The 21,777-nt window shown below is 40.4% G+C and overlaps 1 protein-coding gene and 1 pseudogene across 1 annotated transcript in view; both read left to right on the top strand.

Moving 5' to 3' along the window:
* The first annotated feature begins 6,315 nt into the window (after positions 1 to 6,315).
* TDRD12 (tudor domain containing 12) overlaps positions 6,316 to 21,777 on the top strand; it is an 82,005-nt gene continuing 66,543 nt past the window's right edge. Inside the window, exons 1-3 of the mRNA XM_036835059.1 lie at positions 6,316 to 6,584; positions 14,778 to 14,936; positions 20,864 to 21,000. Coding sequence (XP_036690954.1) covers positions 6,561 to 6,584; positions 14,778 to 14,936; positions 20,864 to 21,000 — 320 coding nt within the window. The 5' untranslated portion in view covers positions 6,316 to 6,560. The remainder of the gene's footprint in view (positions 6,585 to 14,777; positions 14,937 to 20,863; positions 21,001 to 21,777) is intronic.
* LOC118885325 lies at positions 8,469 to 8,872 on the top strand (annotated as a pseudogene).

The raw sequence follows: 21,777 nt of genomic DNA, 5'->3' as shown, positions 1-21,777 counted from the left end.
TGTGGTCAGTAATTTTGTATCAACCATGTGTGAAAGCCACAGAAGTAGTCCTTGTTTATATATGGGCTCTGAAGATTCCAGAGCTCTGAAAAATTTGATTTGATAGAAATACTATAGATAATTAAAATTTTGATTATTGGAAATAAAAACTTTTGAAGTAGAAATGCATGGTAGAAGTCCTAATGGTGAGTGTGGAAATAAAATACAGGAAGTAAGTATGAATAGTTAAATATGGCTAAAAAGCACTGCAAATGTTAAAAATAATTCAAATTTTAATGTATTTTGTAAAAAAAAAGTAACTTTCTTATAAAAATAATTTGGTTCAATAATCCCAGATTATGTTATCATTAACAGGAAGTGGCTACGGGAGGAATAAAAAAAAAAAATGAAAGGAGGGAATCAATAACTGCAGGTTTGTGATAATACCTGTTTAAGTGTTTTGAAATGCAAAAGTGGCTATTCGAATTTAAAACAGAATGGTCACTTTTCAAATCAGTCAAAAGCAAAGCACAACCCCTAATGCAGAAGATAGAAAATATGAAAATGGCAACAAAACAAAAGCTTAGAATAAGACAGTTCAGGTAGGAATAAATATCAACCATGCTGATGCATGAAAATGGGTTAAAGTTATTGAATGATAAAGAATCTTAGATTAAATGTTTTTAAACCTAGTTATCTAGAGGAACTTGAAAAAGAAGAATAAACCAAGCCCAAAGTTAGCAGAAGGAAGGAAATAATAATAGAAACTTGAGCAAAAATAAATGATATAGAGATAGGAAAACAATAGAAAAGGCTAACAAAACTAAGAGTTGATTCTATGAAAAGATAAAATTGACAAACCATTAGCTAGACTAACCAAGAAAAAAAGAGGATGCAAATCAATAAAACTATAAATGAAAGAGGAGACATTACAACTGATACCACAGAAATAGAAAGGATCATAAGAAACTACAATGAACACAGTATGCCAACAAACTGTGCAACCTAGAAGACATGGGTAAATTCCTGGAAACATAGAACCTACCAAAACTGCATCAGTAAGAAATAGAAAATCCAAACAGGCCAATAATGAGTAAGGAGATTGAATCAGTAATTAAAAAAAAAAATAAAAACCTCCCCAAAAAGAAAAACCCAGGACCAGATGGCTTCACTGGTGAATTTTACCAAACATTTAAAGAAGAATTAATGCCAATCCTCAAACTTCCAAAATTTGAAGAGGAGGGAACACTCCCAAACTTACAAGGCCAGAATTACCCTGGTACCAAAGGACACTACAAGAAAAAAAACTACATGCCAATATCCCTGATGAATATAGATGCAAAAATTCTAAAGAAAATACTAGCAAACTGAATTCAGCAGCACATTAAAAGGATCATACACCATGATCAAGTGGGATTCATCCCTGGAATGCAAGGATGGTTCAATACGCAAATCAATAAGTGTTCTACATCACATTAATAAAATGAAAGATAAAAATCACATGAGCAATTCAATAGATGTGGAAAAATATTTGACAAAATTCAACATCCATTCATGATTAAAAAAAAAAACTCAACAAATTAGTTATAGAAGGAACTCAACATAATAAAAGCCATAGATGACAAGCCCACGGCCAACATCGTGCTCAGTGGTGAAGGGTTGGAAGCTTTTCCTCTAGTATCAGGAATAAGACAAGGGTGTCCACTCTCACCATTCCTATTCAACATAGTACTAGAAGAAATCAGGCAAGAAAAAGAAGTAAAAGGCATTAGAATTGGAAAGGAAGAAGTAAAATTGTCTCTATTTGCAGAACACATGATTTTATATATTGAAAATCCTAAAAACTCCACTGAAAAACTGTTAGATCTAATCAACTAATTCAGTAAAGTTGCAGAGTACAAAATCAACATACAAAGATCAGTAGCATTTCTATACACTAACAACAAATTATCTGAAAAAGAAACAAAGAAAACAATCCCATTTACAATAGCATCAAAAACAATGAAATACTTAGGACTAAATTTAACTAAGGAGGTGAAAGATCTCTATCCTGAAAACTGTAAACCATTGATGAAGAAAAGTGAAGACACAAACAATTGGAAAGATATCCCACATTCATGGACTGGAAGAATTAATATTGTTAAAATGTCCATACTACCCAAAGGCATCTATAGCTTCAGTCAATCGCTATCAAGATTCAAATGGCCTTTTTTTAAAAAACAGAAATAGAAAAAAAATTCTAAAATTTATATAGAACTACAAAAGACCCTGAATAGCCAAAGCAATCCTAAGAAAGAAGAACAAAGCTGGAGGCATCACACTTCCTGACTTCCTGACTTCAAACGATATTACAAAGCTATCAGAACAGCGTAGTACTGGCATGAGAACAGGCACATAGACCAACAGAATAGAATCGAGAGTCCAGAGAATGAAACTAGACCCCTATCCTATACCACTCACAAAAATCACTCAGAATGGATTAAAGCCTTAAATGTAAGACCTGAAACCACAAAAATAGAGGAAAAAGTTTGTTGACATGGGTCTTGTCAATAATTTTTTGAATATGACACCTAAAGCACAAGCAACAAAATTAAAAATAAATAAGTGGGACTACATCAAACTAAAAAGCTCCTGCATAGCAAAATAAATGATCAACAAAGTGAAAGGGCAACCAAATGAATGGGAGAAAATATTTGCAAACCACACATCTGATAAGGGGGTTAATATCCAAAATATATAAGGAACTCATACGAGTTAATATCAAAAATGCAATCCAATTAAAAAATGGACAAAGGGCCTGAATAGGTACTTTTCCAAAGAAGGTATTCAGATGGCCAATAGGTGCTTGATAAGGTGCTCAACATCACTAGTTATTAGGAAAATGCAAATCAAAACCACAATGAGATACCAGTAGCTCACACCTGTTGGAACAGTTATCATCAAAAAGATAAGAGATAAGTGTTGGTGAAGATGTGGAGAAAAGGGAACACCTGTGCATTGTTGGTGGGAATGTAAATTGGTACAGCCACTATGGAAAACAGTAAGGAGGTTCCTCAAAAAGTTAAAAATAGAACTATCATATGATACCCATTTCTGGGTATATATCTGAGAGAAATTCTGAAGAGATATCAGCACCCCAATGTTCTGTGAAGCACCACTTACAACAGCCAGGACATGGAAACAACCTAAGTTGTTTCCATCAACAGATGGAAGTGTCCATCAACAGATGAATGGATAAAGATATATGTATCTATCTATCTACCTATTTATCTCTATATATGTATGTGATGGAATACTATTCAGTCATTAAAAAAAGGAAATCTTGGCATTTGAGACAACATGAATGGACCTTGAGGACCTTATGCTAAGTAAAATAAGTCAGACAGTGAAAGACAAATACTGTATTATCTTACTTATATGTGGAATCCAAAAAAAACCTCCTAGAAACAGAAATCAGATTTGTGGTTGCCAGAGGTGGGGGTAGGGTTGGGGGAATTGTGAAGGTGGTCAGAAATACAATCTTCCAGTTATTAGATAAATAAGGTCTAGGAATGTAATGTACAACATGATGAGAATAGTTAACAATACTGTATTATGTATTTGAAAGTTGCTAAAAGAGTAGATGGTAAAAGTTCTCATCACAAGGGGAAAAATTTTGTAACTGATGGATGGATGGTGGTGATGGATATTAACTAAACTTACTGTGGTAATCATTTCACAATGTATACATATATCAAACCATTATGTTGTACACTTTAAACTTATACAATATTCTATGTCAATTATATCTCAAAACTGGAAAAAATTAAATCTAATTATAAGTTGTTTAAAAACAATACTGCATGAGGGCTAAAAATAAAAAGAGGGGAACACAAGCAAGAAGAGCTTAGAGAGTACTAATCAGATGAGATGGAATTCATCATAGGAACCAATAAATAAAAGTTAATTTTAGTTTGATATATACAGTTAAAAATGAAGATACGAGAATCTTGCAGTGAGTAACACAATATTAAGCTATGGAAAAAATACATTAGAAACAAGGATAATCTGACAGATGTATACTATTAGTGGGAACCATGACAAATGCCTTCTCTGATGCACAGAACAAGTCCATAAAAGATAACTGAGGCGTCTGGGAAAAACCCTGGACAGGCATCAGGCTTCTGCTTTTGGGTTGAATGACATAACTGCAAAAGTTCATTCCCTCTCAACTGATGCAAAATAAATACAACTTTAAAAGTTCTTCTAGGGCTTCCCTCGTGGTGCAGTGGTTAAGAATCTGCCTGCCAATGCAGGGTACACGGGTTTGAGCCCTGGTCCGGGAAGATCCCACATGCCGCGGAGCAACTAAGCCTGTGCACCACACCTACTGAGCCTGTGCTCTAGAGCCCGTGAGCCACAACTACTCAGCCCACGTGCCACAACTAGTGAAGCCTGCGTGCCTAGAGCCCGTGCTCCGCAACAAGAGAAGCCACCGCAATGAGAAGCACGCCCACCACAACGAAGAGTAGACCCCACTCGCTGCAACTAGAGAAAGCCCGCGCACAGCAACGAAGACCCAATGCAGCCAAAAATAAATAAATAAATTTTTTAAAAAATCAGCTGACAAAATGATGAAGCCAAACTTGTTTTTTATTCCTCTTTTGTAAAAAGGAGAATATTTTAAAAAGGGGGAAGTATAGGCTGCCTTTGAGAATTGATGACTCCAGGGTAAGATCGTTTGAACTACATTTGGTGGGGGAGAGATCTGGGAGGGAGGGGAGCAAAGAGTGTCCTCCTGGTGCCCATTTTTCAGAATTATGTCAGTACTGGAAAACTTAGATCAGCTCCTACCGATACCTCTCACCCTACCGTGAGCACACCGACAGGAGAGACTGGTCTGAGCATGACGGCAGGTCCTGCTATCTCAGACTCCCCCTCTTGCCATTCCTAATGCTTTGTCTTCTCTCCTTTTCTCCCTTCTCTTGGGGGTGGGGAGCAAAAAAATATAAGAACAGATCACTCTCCACTAAGCCCTTTGCAGAACGAGAATTTCATTCCTGTGATGGGAGAGACCTATCATCACCCCCACGGTGCCTGCAAGAGCCAGTCTGCTCACGACAGCTTTTGGTTGCTTGCTGTGCTATGAGCTAGCCGTGTTTCTGACTGACCGATATTAAACCTTCCTGCATTCCTGGAATAAGCCTTACAGCCTTCCTGGCCATGGCTTAAATTTTTTTTTTTAATTTGTCCTGGGTTTTACTTGGTAGCATTTTATATGGGATTTCAGCACCTACATTAGTCTGTAGTTGTGTTATCTTGATCAGGTTTTGGTACCAGGATTTAACCATCTTATAAAAATGCACCTTATTAAAATCTTTTCATCTTCTTATGTTTCATCTTCTTATCTTTTCATTACTTTAAAAGTGCTTCCCACTAATTGGGGGAGTGGGGAGACAGGTACAGATATTGACCCCCTTCAGCCTCAAGAGGCCTGGGTGGCTGGAGCGCCATGCAGTGAGTTCCCATTTCAACAATCTTGACTCTTCATCTCAGTGTGATATATAAATATTTTCATTTTCTGTGAGGCATGCTGTGAAAAGTTTGGGAAACACCATATTGTAGCATGGTACCTAGTCAAAGGAAAAAAGTGTTAACCCCACACAAAGAACTGGGAGAGGGCTGGAACTTCCCTGGAGGTCCAGGGGTTAAGATTGTGTGCTACCACTGCAGGGGGCAAGGGTTCCATCCCTGGTGGAGGAACTAAGGTCCCGCATGCCCTGAAGTGCGGCCGAAAAGTAAAAAGTAAAGAAAAACAAAAAACTGGGAGAGGGCTGTACTCTGCATCTTCTTCGGGGCTTGGGAACTGCCTCTGAGACCTCCTGTTTAAATTCGACCTGGTGATTTCCCTTTTTTTTTGACAAGGTCTGGAGCTTTCAGGTGATCTGGGCCGGGCGACTGGGGGGGGGCGAGGCCTGGTTAGCCCCATTCAGTAACATGTGAACTTCATGTACCTTGCGTTGTGCTTTCCTCCAGACTAGCAGCACATTTTTCCTGCTTGGGGCTTTAAGCACATGTTTACCTGACCTCGTGAACTCAAACTTACATTTAAAACTGAAGGCTTCATGTGAGCGCTCGCGAGGACCCAGGGAGCGAGCCACGTGACGCCCCACGCAGCTCCGCCCCCCATCCGCCCCCGAGCGCTGTGAGCAGGGCGGCGGCCAGTTGTGCTGGCGGTTGGCGCACCACGTGGTTTCTGGAATCCTCCAGGTGTGCGCTGTCTGGGGGCGGGCGCAGGGGGCGGGGCGGGAGCCCTAGCGCGCCCTCGCCGGCGTCGAGGTTGGAGGACGGCGCGTCGCCTGCGGTTCGCTGCGGTGCTGGGCCAGGGCTGCGGGGCCAGGGCTGGGCGCGCGGGCTCCGCGGCGCTGACCTGGGGAGGAGGCGCGCCTCCGCGGAGGCCGGCCCTGCAGGAGACTCCGTTTTCGCCCCCAAAAGTTCATCTCGAGGGAGTAGCGACGGGGAGACGAGGAGCCGGGCGCGGCCGCTACGCTGCGCGTTTTTCCGGGGCGAGTCTGCCGGGTGGCCTGCGAGGCTCGGGGAAGATGCTCCAGGTCCTGGTGCTGAAGGTGAGCGAGCGCGAAGCCCCTGAGCCCGGCCGTTCACCCGCTCCCCGTGCAGGGTCCGCCCCGGGTGGGGACCCGCGGGAAGGGGTGCCGGATGAGATCCCGGACGCTTAATTTCAGATAAACAACGGGAAATTTTCGTTCAAGGCTGCCCCATGCAGTATTTGGGATATACTTAGAGTAAAAAATCATTCGTTGTTTCTCCGAAATTCGGATTGAAGTAGGTGTCCTGCATCTAGAACCTCAGGGGGAGGGACGGACTCTGACCTCTTCTCCCGGTCGCGGTTCGGCGCTGGGTGAGGCCCCCCTCGCGCCCCCGGTCCATTGACCTATTACTCTCCCCCGACGCGGGTCCTCTCCGGCCGGTCCCCACCTGCATTGGACAGGGGCGTGGGTGACCTGTATCTCTCCGAACACACGCCCGTCCCGGCTGCTCTCGTGGGGACCCCTGCCCGCTCGCGCCCCAGGACTCTGGCGGCCACCCCCTCCCCACGCGGGCTCCTCGGGACTCGAGACCTTGGAGTCGGGGGCGCAGCGGGGGTTCGCCCCGGAGGGGGCCTGCAGAGTGACCCGAACTGCAGCTTCTCCTTTGAGTGAGGTGCGTGCTCCTTAATGATGCCAAAGACCGGGAAAGCACATAGTGTGTTCACGGTGTGTACTTGCAGGAAGGAGTTTACAAACCAGAGCAAAGGGGTGGGTATTGGGAAAAGGAAATATAAAGAACTTTTTGGAAAAGATCATACTTCAGTGGGCAGAGGAGAGGCATGATGGCATTTAGGGAAAAAAAAAAAAATCAACCTTCCTGCTCCTGTTTTATGTAGTTTATACCAACAGATTCACAAGCGTTTGAAGCAGCTGATTCTTACAGAGGATTTGCTCTGAGACTTTTAGGGTTTTGAGATGTAACTGGCAAGCTCCTCTCCACCACCTTCCCTAAATAGTCTGATTTCTCCTTTAGAAAGACAGGGCTCTTCCAGGGGGTACAGATGCTGCTATGTGCAAATCCATTGGGGCAGAACTTTGGAAGGAGTTGCTGGACTCTCACTGTCTCTAACTTGGGAACCCCTTTTTTCTCAGTTGGACCCAAGAACCCTTTTCTCTACCCCCTCAGCTCTGGTCTGGTCCCACTGCCGGTTCTTACCCTGCTCACACTCAGAGCAAATTTTCTATCCAATACAGGAGTATTTCCTCAAGTGTGGTACCATTACCAGCTGTAGTTTTCCAGATTAATTTAGCTTTTACGTGGATAAATTTTTTCCCAACAGATGAATGGATAAGCAAAATGTAGTATATACATACAATGGAATATTATTCAGCCTTAAAAAGGATGGAAATTCTGATATATGCTACAACATGGATGAATCTTGAAGACATCATGTTAAGTGAAATAAACCAATTACAAAAGGACAAATACTGCACGATTCCACTTATATGAAGTTCCTAGAGCAGTCAAATTCATAAAGACAGAAAACAGAATGGTGGTTGCCAGGGGCTGGGGGGTGGGCATGGGGAGTTACTCTTTAATGGATATAGAGTTTTAGTTTTGCAAGATGAAAAAGGTTCTGGAGATGGATGGTGATCAAGGTAGCACAACAATATGAATGTAGTTAATGCTACTGAATATGGTTAAGATGGTAAATTTTATGTGTATTTTATCACGATTAAAAATAAATTAAAAAATTTTAACAGTTATGTATTTGTAATATATTTTAGAAATAAAAACATCATAACTAGCATTACAGACCTGTTAGGATGCGGCTAAGGGAAAAAAAGGTGTTGATTAAAAATATATATAAAGGAAGCAGCCCAGGCAACATGCAGTTGTGTCAGAAGTGAGGAAGGCAGAATGCAGTGAGACCCAGAAGCACTGCGGGAGAAAAGGATGTCATGTCATCCTTGATCAGAAAGGTGAGCAGCACAGGGAAAGCCCCAAGGCCATTGGTCCTGCAGTCAAGCTTTGTTAGTGGAAAGGATCACTTACATTTCAAGACAGCTAGGTATGGACCCTTCAGAGGGACAGCTTGTGCCAGAAGGGGTGACAGAAGGAGCTAAACAAGGCTTGGAAATAGGGGTGAGATTCTGAAAGCTGCAGGCTGTGACCTCAATAATGTGGTAGAAGCAGCTGTTCTGCTGGCTGAGTGTATGACTTCAGTACCGTCAGTGAAATCCACAAACAGAATGTCAGGAGTGGTTTTCCTGCTGGAGCTGCTTACCAGGTTGCTGCTTTGTTCTGAGGAGACTGGATTGAGATTGAAGCAGTAGCTGCCCAGGGACCTCTCACGACAGTATGACCAAAAGTGGGCCAAGTGCTATTTAGTCTGGAATTTTCATAACGTTTTAAAATTAACATCTTAATTTTTATAATTGATGTTGGAAAGTAAACTTGACTAAAATATCTGAAGTTATTATGCAAATACCATATACTAAGGGGAATTGAACATGAACTGATGATTAACAATGAGTCCAATTACTGATGTTATAAATTATACTTACACCCACTCATGTTACTGAATGTGGGAAAAGAGACACTCATTCCATAGTTACCCAGATAAATGAAAGTAAAGGGAAATAACATGTAGGAAACATGAGTTACTATTCCTGAGAAATAATAAAGAACACACTTTAATTCAATGAAATCCTATTAATTTAATGATGTGAGATATTTAGTTCTCATGCCAGATAGTTGATTCTACTTTTACTTGAGTAAAAATAAAGTATTCAAGTTTGAATGGTAGAGGTAAGGAGAAGAAAGTGGACCAAAATATTATACAGATATTACTTTTCTAATGGAAATAACGTAGACATGCAGGGAAAAAAATGTGTAAGGCTGGTGACTGCATTGGCTGGTAGCAGCAGGCCCCAACTTTGGTGTAAGAGACGGGGTGGGAGGAATTGTGAGCCCATCCCTGCCTGGTAAAGCACATGGAAGAAATTGCAGCTTGAGCCACTTGTTCTTCTGGCGGGTAAAACTGAACCTGGCCTACATTTTTTAGGTTTTAGTAGCAGATTAAAAAAAAAAATTGAAACAATCTAGAAACTTCAAATTATCTATGATGCCTTAAAAATATTTTTAAACATCTTTCCCCATCTTAATATTTTGAAGATTTTCAAACTCGAAAACAAGTTACAAAAACAATATTGAGAATAACCATATACTCTATACCTAGAGTCAACAATTGTTAACATCTTGTCATATTTGCATATTTCTTAATAATATATGTATATAAAATTGTTGACTTCTTTTGCCGAACCATTTGAGAATTAGTTGTAAACTCTAAATACTTATGCGTGTGTTTCCTAAGAACAAAGACTTTCGCTTACATAACCACAATATAATTATCACACTTGAGAAATGTAACATTGATACACTAATATAAAATCCATACTCAAATTTCTCCAACTGTGCCAATAATGTATTCTGTAACTTGTTTTCTCTGATCCAGGATCCAATAAAAAATTATACATTGCATTTAATTGTCATGGCCTTTTATTCCCCTTGAATTTGGGTCAGTTCTCTGGCTTTTTTGTATCTTTGATGTCATTGAAATTTATGAAGAGAAAGGGCAGTTGCTTTGCAAAATACCCTTCAAGCTGGATTTATCTGTTTCCTCATGATTGTGTTCAGGTTAAACATTTTTAGTAAAATACTGCATAGGTGATGCCACGTCAGAAGACAAGAAGCTTTTAAAAAAAATCATTACTTTTGATGAAAAATAATTTAAAAATCCAACTTTTATTAGGAAATACTCTAGACATACAAAAAAGTATAGAAAATATTATAAACACTTGGACATCTATCACCTAGCTTTGCCAGATTTTAACATTTTGCCATATTTGCTACATATCTTTTTTAACCATAAACTATTTTGTTGTTTTTAATGTAGAGTTCTGTGATATTTTGAAAAATGCATAGTCATGTAATCACCACCACAGTCAAAATACAGAGCAGTTCCATCACCCCCCAAAATTGCCTTGTGGTCCTTTGTAGTCATTTCTTTCCCCCACCTCTAGTCCTTGGCAACCACTGATTTGTCTTCTGTCCCTATTAGTTTTGCCTTTTTCCAAAATGTCATAAAAATGGGATTGTGCATATGGAATCATACAGTAGTATGTAGCCTTTGAGTGCGGCTGCTTTGACTTACTGTAATGCATTGGAGGCTCATCTATGTTGTGGCACTTGTTAGGAGTGAGTAGGATTCCATTGTGTGGACATGTGACAATTTGTTTATACAGTCACCAGTTGAAGGCCATTTGAGTTGTTTCCAGTTGAGGGAGATTATAAATAAAGCTGCTAGGAACTTTGCATACAGGTTTTTGTGTGAATACAAGTTTTTATTTCATGGGTAAATCAGTAGGATTACCTGTATGTTTAATTTTATGAGAAACTTTTTCAAAGTAACTGTACCACTTTACATTTCCATCAGCAGTGCTCTACATCCTCACCAGCACTTGATATTGTCAGTTTTATACATTTTAGCCATTCTAGTAGGTGTTTACTGGTATCTCATTGTGGTTTTAATTTTAATTTCCCTAATGACAAATGTGTTAATCATGTTTCCAGGTGTTTGTTTGCCCATCCTTCCATCTTTTTTTGTCAAGTATCTGTTCAGATCTGCCCATTCTTCTAACTTGGTGGTTTGTTTTCTTATTATTGACTTTGTAGAGTTCTTTATATATATTGGATAAAGTTCTTTGTTGAATATGTGATTTGTAAATATTTTCTCCCCGTTGGTGGCTTATCTCTTCCTTCTCTAAACAATGTCTTTCAAAGAGCTGAAGTTTTAAATTTGGATTAAGTCCAGTTTATCAATTTTTGCTTATACGAATTATACTTTTGGTGTTTTATCTAAGAAATCTTTGCCTAACCACAGTCACAAAGATTCCCCCCATGTATTCCTCAAACATTTTTTATAGTCTTATATTTTACATTTAGATAAATGATCCGTGTGAGTTAATTTTTGTATGGAAAAAATCCAAGGAATGGATCGAGGTTCATTTTTTTGCATATATCTAATTGTTCCAGCATCGTTTGTTGAAAAAACTATCCTCCTTCCATTGAATTGCCTTTGTGCCTTTATTGAAAATCACTTGACTACACATGCGTGACTCTGTTTCTGTTGTGTTGATTTATGTATCTGTGCTTTCTCCAGTACCACACAGTTCTGATTACTGCAGCTTTATATTAAGTCTTGAAATCAGATAGTGTGTCTTCCAACTATGTTGTTCTTTTTCAGAATTATACGGGCTATTCTAGTTCCTTTGCCCTTCCAATAAGAATTTCATGAATAGTTTGTTGATTTCACAACTCCTGCTGGAATTGAGTCCTTTTTATAGACCATTTTGGGGAAAATCAAAATCTTAACGTTCCATGAACATAGTATATTTGCATTACAGGCCTTCTTTGATTTATTTCACCAGTGTTTTGTACCTTTTAGCATGCAAATTGTTCATTTTTTTGTTAGATTTATTCCTAAGTAATTCCTGCTTTTTGGTGCTATTGCAAACGGTACTGTTTTTAAAATTTAAATTTCCAATTTTTATTGCTGGAATATAGACGTGCAGTTGAATTTATTATATGACCTTTTACCCTGGAATCTTGCTACAGTCACTTATTAGTTCTAGTATATTTTTGGTAGACTCCTTAGAATTTTCTGCATAGATATTCTTATTGTGAATAGAGACACTTTTCTTTCTTCTTTTCCCATTTTCCTGACAATCTTTTCTTATTGTACTGGCTAGGACCTCCAGCACAATGTTGAGTAGGAGTGGTAAGCACACCACTAATAAATTTTTTATTTTGTTTGTTTCACTTTTTGGTTCTAGAATTACCCTTTTCCAAAGGTTATTTTTTTTTAATAGTTTCCATTCCTTACGTGAAATTCTCCTTTTTAAAAAACAAACTCACTATAGCCATCTTATCCTTAAGGTTTTGAACATGGTATTTATAATAGCTGCTTTTAAGTCCTTGCCTGTTCACTTCAACATCCGGGCAGTCTTGGGTTCACTTTCTGTTGGCTGTTTTTTGCCTTGGCTGTGCACTGCATTCTCATTTCTTTGCCTGTCTAGTATTGTTCATGCTACACTGGGGGTTGTGGTGATTGGGAACTACTGTGTGCTCTGTCAGCGCTTTGGGAGGCTTGGTTTATAGTTCTTTGGAGACCTCTTGATTTTGCCCTTGTTGACAGAGCACATTCTCTTTGTCCTGCAACATGGTCCTTACTCCTCAGGCCTGGCACTGCAGGGGTTCTCAGGGAGCCTGAGGTGTTTACTGAGCCTCCTTAACTCCTGCTCCAAACTCCGTTTTCCTGTGATGAGTGTCAAACAGAATCAAAGCCGGACATTGGTTAAAGCAGTGAAAACAGATTGTATTCAGTGACTGCTGATGTAAGGGAGGGAGCTGAGTTCCGTTCCAATTTGTGTGGAGGTGACCGGGCGTTTTAAAGGGAGAGTGAGGAGGACGAGGGGAGGGGCTCCAGTGGAAAATGACAGAGGGTGGGTCAGTGTCACTGTGGTGGGGCAGCTGTGTCCGCTGCCTCTGGGGCCAGGCTTCTGAATTCCCACAGAGACTGGGAGGCCGGGGCCCTGTCCTTCCAGATGGTTACATCCCAAAGGAATTGGTTATCAGGTCCTTGAGAAGGAATACTCCAGAGTGGTAGGAGATACATACACATCCCAAAGGGATAGGTAGGCTCCACAGCTGAGGCCCTTTTCAGTAAGTTCTGTGACAAGGGAAGGTCAAGGGCCTGTGTCAGGTGTTGGCTGGGACAAAAGTAGTTCTTTCTCAGGCAGGCATTGTAGAGGGGACATGGCCTTATGCTGTGAGTTTGGGTGGCCTCTTAGTGCAGAGGTTTGGGCAGTCACTCTGTGCCCAGAGTCCTGCAGTTCTCGTGGGCAGAAGCTGAAACTGTATTTCCATCAGCCTCCCGACTGTGGCTTCTCCCAGGACTCCCTGGAGTCTCACCGTGCAGTTCAGGCTCTGCCGAGGATTTGAGGGGTTTTGTGTGCAGACTTCAGGGCTCTCCCCTCTGTGGCTCAGCATTTCTCCCCTTCATGTACAGCTGCTCTGGCAGCCCCAGACTCCGTTCTCTGGTTTCTCAAGCCACAAACAGGGTGGCTTCTGCTTCAGTTGTGTTCTGCACCCCCAGGACTGGGGCTGTTTTCAGGGGAAAAGCTGTTTATGAACATGGGTCTCACCCAGCCATGTTGCCTCCCTTCAAGGATTGAATCTCCCACCTGCTTTTGGTCACTCTTCAGTGCCTTCAGGTTGTCATTTTCTTTTTTTCCAGGGTTTATCATTGTTACTTGCAGGTGGGCTAGTCCATATGAACCACTCTGCCATTACTGGAACCAGAATGGCCAGCTGTTCTTTTTTCCAACTATTTATTATAAAAATGTTCAAACATTCAGAAAAATAGAATGCTTATGTACTCCGGTCACCTGGTATCTGGGATCCAAAATCTTGGGATGTCATTGCTTTTAGGCCCTCTCAGTAGACAGGAAATACAGTACATTTGAAAAATCATGAGCTCTTACTGATATTTTCAATTCAAATTTAACTTTTCATTTTATATTTGTATTCTTTCTCTAATGATGAAAATCTTGGTTTCTAATAACACTAATAGATAATAAGATACATTCAGAGAAGTCTTTCATCCCTCTTCCTTCTACCCCATTCCTGGCTTCCTCTGTAGGTAATAATTTGTATGTTTTTGGTTTATCTGCCATTTCTTTATTTTAACATGAGCAGAATGTACATACATTCACATTTCCTTCTCTTTCTTATGAAAGACATAGAGTACAAAAAACGCTGTTCTGAACCTTGCTTTTGTATTTTGTTATGGATATTTTGAAAGTACAGATCAAGGACATTGATCTCTGTTTGCTTTTTCAGTCACAGCACATGATTCTAAATTACATATTATTGGTTACGTGTTTTAGAGTTTTATCTTCGCATCTTTTATTGTTTTTCCGAGTTTTATTGAAGTATAATTGACATATGACATTATATAAGTTTAAGGTATACAAGGTGATAGTTTGAGGGTCTTTTATCTTCTATCTGACCATTTAAGACAGAAGTACTTGTCAAGAATTTGTTAGAGCACTTAAATTTGAAACAGTTACTGTGATTCTAAGGTTTATTATTTTATGGTTCCACTTTTAAATCATGCATTGTTTTGTCTTTTAAAAACTTTACAGATCGAAGATCCAAGTTGCTTCTGGGTTATTATAAAAGGACGTAGTCCCATTTTAGATAGTGAAGTTGACTATCAAAAACTAAATAGTGCCATGAATGACTTCTATAACAGCATGTGTCAGGATTTAGAAATGAAACCACTAATGTTGGAAGAAGAGCAGGTATGTATCTAAATGTGCTTTAAACAACATGTCTTGAAATACTACTCAAAATGTAGACTGTTTTAGCAACTCAGATGATAAAAACTTTTAGAGTATTTCAACTGCTTATGATCATTGCCTTGTGTTAGGTTCATTTGGTTGCATAAGAGTCGGGCTAGTCATAGAAAGTGACAGTTCTTGTATCAGGTTCACATGGGGCAAGAGGAGACGGAGTGTCATCTAAATTCAGGCATAGAGCCATCGTCCTGGGGCTGGGAACCAGAGGATCATTCTAGATCCGTCACAGGGACCTTAGCAGAGGGAGCATGGGGGTTTCCAGTCTAGGGCCAGTGCCTCCCTTTTGGTTGCTTGTGACTTTGACCAACTCGTGGTGTTTTATTTTCCTTACTCCACATTGTGGCCCCTCCTTCCTTTCCTGCACCCTCAGCTCTGTGCCCATTGTCTGCTTCTCTCTGCAGGTTAGTCATTTCTCAGAAGAATTTGAATTTTTATAACAGTGTGATAGGAAAAGATTTATAAACTATGAGAAAAATTAGAAATGACTTGAATTCCTCAGCCCACCCTAAATAATCATTAATAACATTATTTTTGGGGCTTCCCTGGTGGCGCAGTGGTTGAGAATCTGCCTGCCAATGCAGGGGACATGGGTTCGAGCCCTGGTCTGGGAAGATCCCACGTGCCGCAGAGCAGCTGGGCCCGTGAGCCACAACTACTGAGCCTGCGCGTCTGGAGCCTGTGCTCCGCAGCAAGAGAGGCCGCGATAGTGAGAGGCCCGCGCACCGCGATGAAGAGTGGCCCCCGCTTGCCACAACTGGAGAAAGCCCTCGCACAGAAACGAAGACCCAACACAGCCATAAATAAATAAATAAAAATTAAAAAAAAAACCATTATTTTTTCCATGCAATTTACTTGTTTGTTTGTTTTTTTAATTTATTTATTTTATTTTTGGCTGCGTTGGGTCTTTGTTGCTGCACACGGGCTTTCTCTAGTTGTGGTGAGTGGGGGCTACTCTTCGTTGCAGAGCACGGGCTTTAGGCGTACGGGCTTCAGTAGTTGTGGCACGTGAGCTCAGTAGTTATGGTTCGCAAGCTCTAGAGTGCAGGCTCAGTAGTTGTGGCGCACAGGCTTAGTTGCTCCGCGGCATGTGGGATCTTCCCGGACCAGGGATCGAACCCATGTCCCCTGCATTGGCAGGTGGATTCTTAACCACTGCGCCACCAGGGAAGTCCACCGTTTACTTGTTGAAGAAACGAAACCAGGTAAGTTGTCCTTTTAAAATATTCCACGTTCTGTATAGCCTGGTTGCTTCCTTGTGGTGGTGGTGAACTTTTCCTTTCATCCCCTATATTTCCTGCAGACTGATAAATATAAAGCTTTGATTACATTTATAGTCACTTTTTTTCCCCAAGAATGACTGGTGCTGTGAGGTTCCTCTTGTATTGAATTGGGAGAGAATCTCACTTTTGGTGATGCTGAGGTTGACAGCTGCATTCAGATGGCGGCAGCCTAAGTGCCACCTGTGGTTCCCATCAGCTAGTAATGCTGTCCAGTGACCACCACCGCCCAAATCAGCTCTTTCATTTATGCTTGCAAAATGGTCATTTTCACATTGCTTCTGCATTCATGAGCTGGAATTCTTCCATAGAGAACTTTCCCTCATCTGTTAGAACTGTTTGCCTTCCTGAAGTAATACTGGAAAGGTGGAAAAATTGCTTGATTCTTTCCCGTATTAATTTTCCTGTGCCTAGTTATCTACATTTACATCTAGAGGTTTGTTTTGTTTTTCTCTCCTTGTTATTTTTAAGTACTATATTGAACTCATGGCTTTTAATGTATTCATCAGTTGTAATCGTTTTTCTTGATGCTTAAATTATCTCTTTATTGGCTAGAGGAAGCCCTAGTATACCACCTTTTCAGTGTTAACTGACTGTGTGAATTATTAGCTACAGGTGTCTTTGACTTAAGCATGAAACAGAAATACCCTCCATCCTTTGGCACAATTTTTCTTGAATTATTTGAGTCCTGAATTATGTGAGGCTCTCAAGAACACATCCCTTGCAGAATAGCTGCCCTGTGTTTTCCAACTTCAGTTCCCAAGGGCAGGGATCTCCACTGTCCCACTTCTTCCCTATTGGGCACAGCTCTCCCCGCTGAGCCACTTTATAAGCCTGTGGTCAGCATATGGTTTGCCTGTCTGTGGCCTGGCAGTCCCATGGGACAGTCAGGATGCCAAGCACTGTCACTCTAGCAGGGCAGTTTCCCTAAAAGGGGGCTGCAGGTATTTATGCAGTCATTCAATGATTAGTTTTTGAAGACACAGTACCTGCCAAGCACTGTTCTAGGTGCTGGGAATATGGCAGTAAACAAAAAGACAAAAATCCCCTTCATCATGGCACTGACGTCCAGTTGTGGCTGATAGCAAACAAATGTTAGAGGGTGGTAAACAGGCATGGGAAGCAGAACCGGGAAGATGAGGCTGGGGTTGTGATTTCGTGTTGTCCTGGCACATGACTGACAGTTGTTTGTAAGTTTTGTTTTCTGATTTAAGAAGGTAAGGCAATGCATTTTCCTTATTTCACTTCCTAAAAATTCTCCTTAGTTAAGAAGTCAAAGTGATTGTAGTAAGAAAACCAATGAAATAGAATTCAGGTGCCCTGTGTTCTTGTTTTCCCAATAAGCAGTGTTTAGCTTGGGGTGATCCAGCCTCCTTGCGTCTTTAAGGTAAAAGGTATGAGATGATGTTGAGAGTACCTTTTAGTTCTCTCATTATTGACTAGAGATTTTTAATTTAATTTTTAAAATTTTTATTGTAGTATGGTTGATTTACGTTATGTTAGTTGCAGGTGTACAACAAAGTGAATCTGTTATACATACATCCACTCTTTTTTAGATTCTTTTCCCATATAGGCCATTATAGAGTATTGAGTAGAGTTCTCTGTGCTATACAGTAGGTCCTTATTAGTTATCTATTTTATATATAGCAGTGGGTATATGTTAATCCCAGTCTTCCAACTTATCCCTCCACCCCCCCCCCCACTTACTCCCTGGTAACCATAAGTTTGTTTTCTACATCTATAACTCTATTTCTGTTTTGTAGGTAAGTACATTGGTACTCTTTTTTTGGATTCCACATAAAAGCGATATCATATGATATTTGTCTTTCTCTGTCTGATTTACTTCACTCAGTATGACAATCTCCATGTTGCTGCAAATGGCATTATTTCATTCTTTTTTACGGCTGAGTAATATTACATTGTGTATGTATACCACATCATCTTTATCCATTCCTCTGTCGGTGGACATTTAGGTTGCTTCCACGTCCTGGCTCAATATTGAGCTCAATAAAATAGTGCTGCAATGAACATTGGGGTGCATGTGTCTTTTCGAATTATGGTTTTCTCCGGATATATGCCCAGGGATTGCTGGATCATATGGTAGTTCTATTTTTAGTTTTTTAAGGAACCTCCATACTGTTCTCCATAGTGGCCATACCAGTTTACATTCCCACCAACAGTGTAGGAGGGTTCCCTTTTCTCCACACCCCCTCCAGCGTTTATTGTTTGTAGATTTTTTGATGATGGCCATTCTTACCGGTGTGAGGTGATACTTCATTGCAGTTTTGATTTGCATTTCTCTAATAATTAGTGATGTTGAGCATCTTTTCATGTGCTTTTTAACTGTCTTTATGTCTTCTTTGGAGAGATGTCTATTTAGGTCTTCTAACCCACTTTTTATTGGGTTGGGTTTTTTTTTTTTATATTGAGCTGCATGAGCTGTTTTGTATATTTTGGAGATTAATCCTTTGTCAGTTGCTTCATTTGCAGATATTGGGTTGGCCAAAAGGTTCATTCATTTTTTTCCTAAGATGGCTCTAATAGTGCTTAGTTGTCTTTAACTTCATTCAAAACAATTTTGTTAGATTGTATTGTGACATATCAGCATGCATTTAAAAAAAATAATCAAAATTGGTGAATTTTTGTGTAGCCATTTTAATATTGAAGATGGAAGGAAAAAAGCAACATTTTCAGCATATTATGCTTTATTATTTCAAGAAAGGTGAAAATGCAACTGAAACGCAAAAAAAAGATTTTGTTCAGTTCATGGAGAAGGTGCTGTGACTGATTGAACGTGTCAAAAATGGTTTGTGAAGTTTCGTGCTGGAGATTTCTCACTGGACGATGCTCCACGGTTGGGTAGACCAGTTGAAGTTGATAGCGATCAAATCGAGACATTGATTGAGAACAATGAACGTCATACCACGTGGGAGATAGCTGACATACTCAAAATATCCAAATCAAGCGTTGAAAATCATTTGCACCAGCTTGGTTATGTTAATCGCTTTGATGTTTGGGTTCCACGTAAGTTAAGCGAAAAAAAAACCTTCTTGACCGTATTTCCGTATCCATTCTCTACTGAAACGTATTGAAAATGTTCCGTTTTTTAAACAGATTGTGATAGGCGATGAAAAGTGGTTACTGCATAATAATGTGGAATGGAAGAGATCGTGGGGCGAGGGACATGAATCACCACGAACCACACCAAAGGCTGGTCTTCATCCAAAGAAGGTGATGTTGTGTATATGGTGGGATTGGAAGGGAATCCTCTATTATGAGCTCCTGCTGGAAAACCAAACGATTAATTCCAACAAGTACTGCTCCCAATTAGACCAACTGAAAGCAGCACTCGACAAAAAGCATCCAGAATTAGTCAACAGAAAACTCATAATCTTCCATCAGGATAACGCAAAGACTGCATGTTTCTTTCATGACCAGGCAAAAACTATTACAGCTTGGCTGGGAAGTTCTCATTCATCCGCTGTATGCACCAGACACTGCACCTCCAGATTTCCATTTATTTAGGTCTTTACAAAATTCTCTTAATGGAAAAATGTTCAATTCCCTGGACGACTGTAAAAGGCACCTGGAACAGTTCTTTGCTCAAAAAGATAAAAAGTTTTGGGAAGATGGAATTATGAAGTTGCCTGAAAAATCACGAAAGGTAGTGGAACCAAAGGGTGAATACGTTGTTCAATAAAGTTCTTGGAGAAAATGAAAAATGTGTCTCTTATTTTTACTTAAAAACTGAAGGAACTTCTTGGCCAACCCAATATTTTTCTCCCATTCTGAGGGTTGTCTTTTTGTTTTGTTTATGGTTTCCTCTGCTGTGCAAAAGCTTTTAAGTTTAATTAGGTCTCATTTGTTTATTTTTGTTTTTATTTTCATTACTATAGGGGGTGCTTTGAAAAAGACCTTGCTGTTATTTATGTCAAGAGTGTTCTGCCTGTGTTTTCCTCTAAGAGTTTTATAGTATCTGGCTTTACATTTAGGTCTTTAATCCATTTTGAGTTTATTTTTGTGAATGGTGTTAGGGAGTGTTCTAATTTCACTCTTTTACATGTAGCTGTCCAGTTTTCCCAACACCACTTATTGAAAAGACTGTCTTTTCTCCATTGTATAGTCTTGCCTCCTTTGTCAACGATCAGGTGACCATAGGTGTGTGGGTTTGTCTCTGGACTTTCTATCCTGTTCCATTGATATATATTTCTGTGTTTGTGCCAGTACCATACTGTTTTGATTACTGTGGCTTTGTAGTATAGTCTGAAGTCAGGGAGCCTGATTCTTCCATCTCCATTTTTCTTTCTCAAAATTGCTTTGGCTATTCACGGTCTTTTGTATTTCCATACAAATTGTAAGTTTTTTTGTTCTAATTCTGTGAAAAATGTCATTGGTAATTTGATAGGGATTGCATTGAATCTGTAGATTGCTTTGGGCAGTATAGTCATTTTCACAATATTGATTCTTCCAATCCAAGAACGTGGTATATCTCTCCATCTGTTTGTGTCATTTTTGATTTCTTTCATTAGTATCTTACAATTTTCTGAGTATGACTAGAGGTTTTAACACTGAAGTTTTCTTTTTATTTTGTAGGTTTGTGTGGTTTATTGTGAGGAACTGAAGTGCTGGTGCAGGGCTGTAATTAAGTCAATAGTGTCTTCAGCAGACCATTACCTCACAGAGTGTTTCCTTGTGGATTTTGCCAAGTACATTCCAGTGAAATCCAAAAAGTATGTATGTATTATTTATTTTGCCTTATGCTCTTTAGGGGACAAATGTCAGTTTTCAAGGAGAATGTCAATTTCCAAAGTAAGGGGCGAGAGCTTCAAGAAGGGAAGACTTGCAGGTTCCGGTTTTACAAGCAGTGAATGTAAGAGCAGGTGCTCAGGATGAGGACTCAGCAGGCGGCTCCGGCCCTCCTTCTGCCTTCCTTCCTAGAAAGTGCAGGTGCTCTCTGTCAGTTGCTCTCCTGGCCTGGCGTGGCATGTCCCCTGAGTTTGCTCAGGTGATGGAATGGGTCCTTCGGGTTACCTGGCTACCAGGAGGCAGAGAGAAACTCTTCTTGTTGCCACAGAAGGGATGGTTTGCTGGCACAGCCTCAGATTGCAGAGAGCAGAGCGTGTGTCCCTCGTTGTCCTGCTTAACAGAGTGAGGGTGTGACTGTCACAGAAGATGGGAGGCCGTTCAGAGTGACCCTCAATGACTCCAGGACCACACACCATGGTTCCCTAGAAAACACTGTCAGCAAGTCAGTCTTGGTGTTTGTGGTAATTTTTTCATGGTTTCCTATCCCAGAGTCAGAGGATATCAGTTTAATAAATAATAAATAATAAACATGAGGACCCTTCTTCCGAAAGAGAAAGAGCGGTCCCAGCTGCAGGGTAGGCGGGTGCCCTGATGGGGAGTCTGTGTCAGGGAGCCGCTCCCACAGCGGGGCTGGCAGGTCTTCATGGAAAAGGAGGTGCCTTTCCAGCTTGTGGTTCTGCACCCTTATAACCATAGTGGTT

The sequence above is a fragment of the Balaenoptera musculus genome, chromosome 19 (assembly GCF_009873245.2).
Source record: "Balaenoptera musculus isolate JJ_BM4_2016_0621 chromosome 19, mBalMus1.pri.v3, whole genome shotgun sequence".
NCBI classification, from domain to species: Eukaryota; Metazoa; Chordata; class Mammalia; order Artiodactyla; family Balaenopteridae; genus Balaenoptera; species Balaenoptera musculus.
This window is presented reverse-complemented; position numbering and strand designations above follow the sequence as displayed.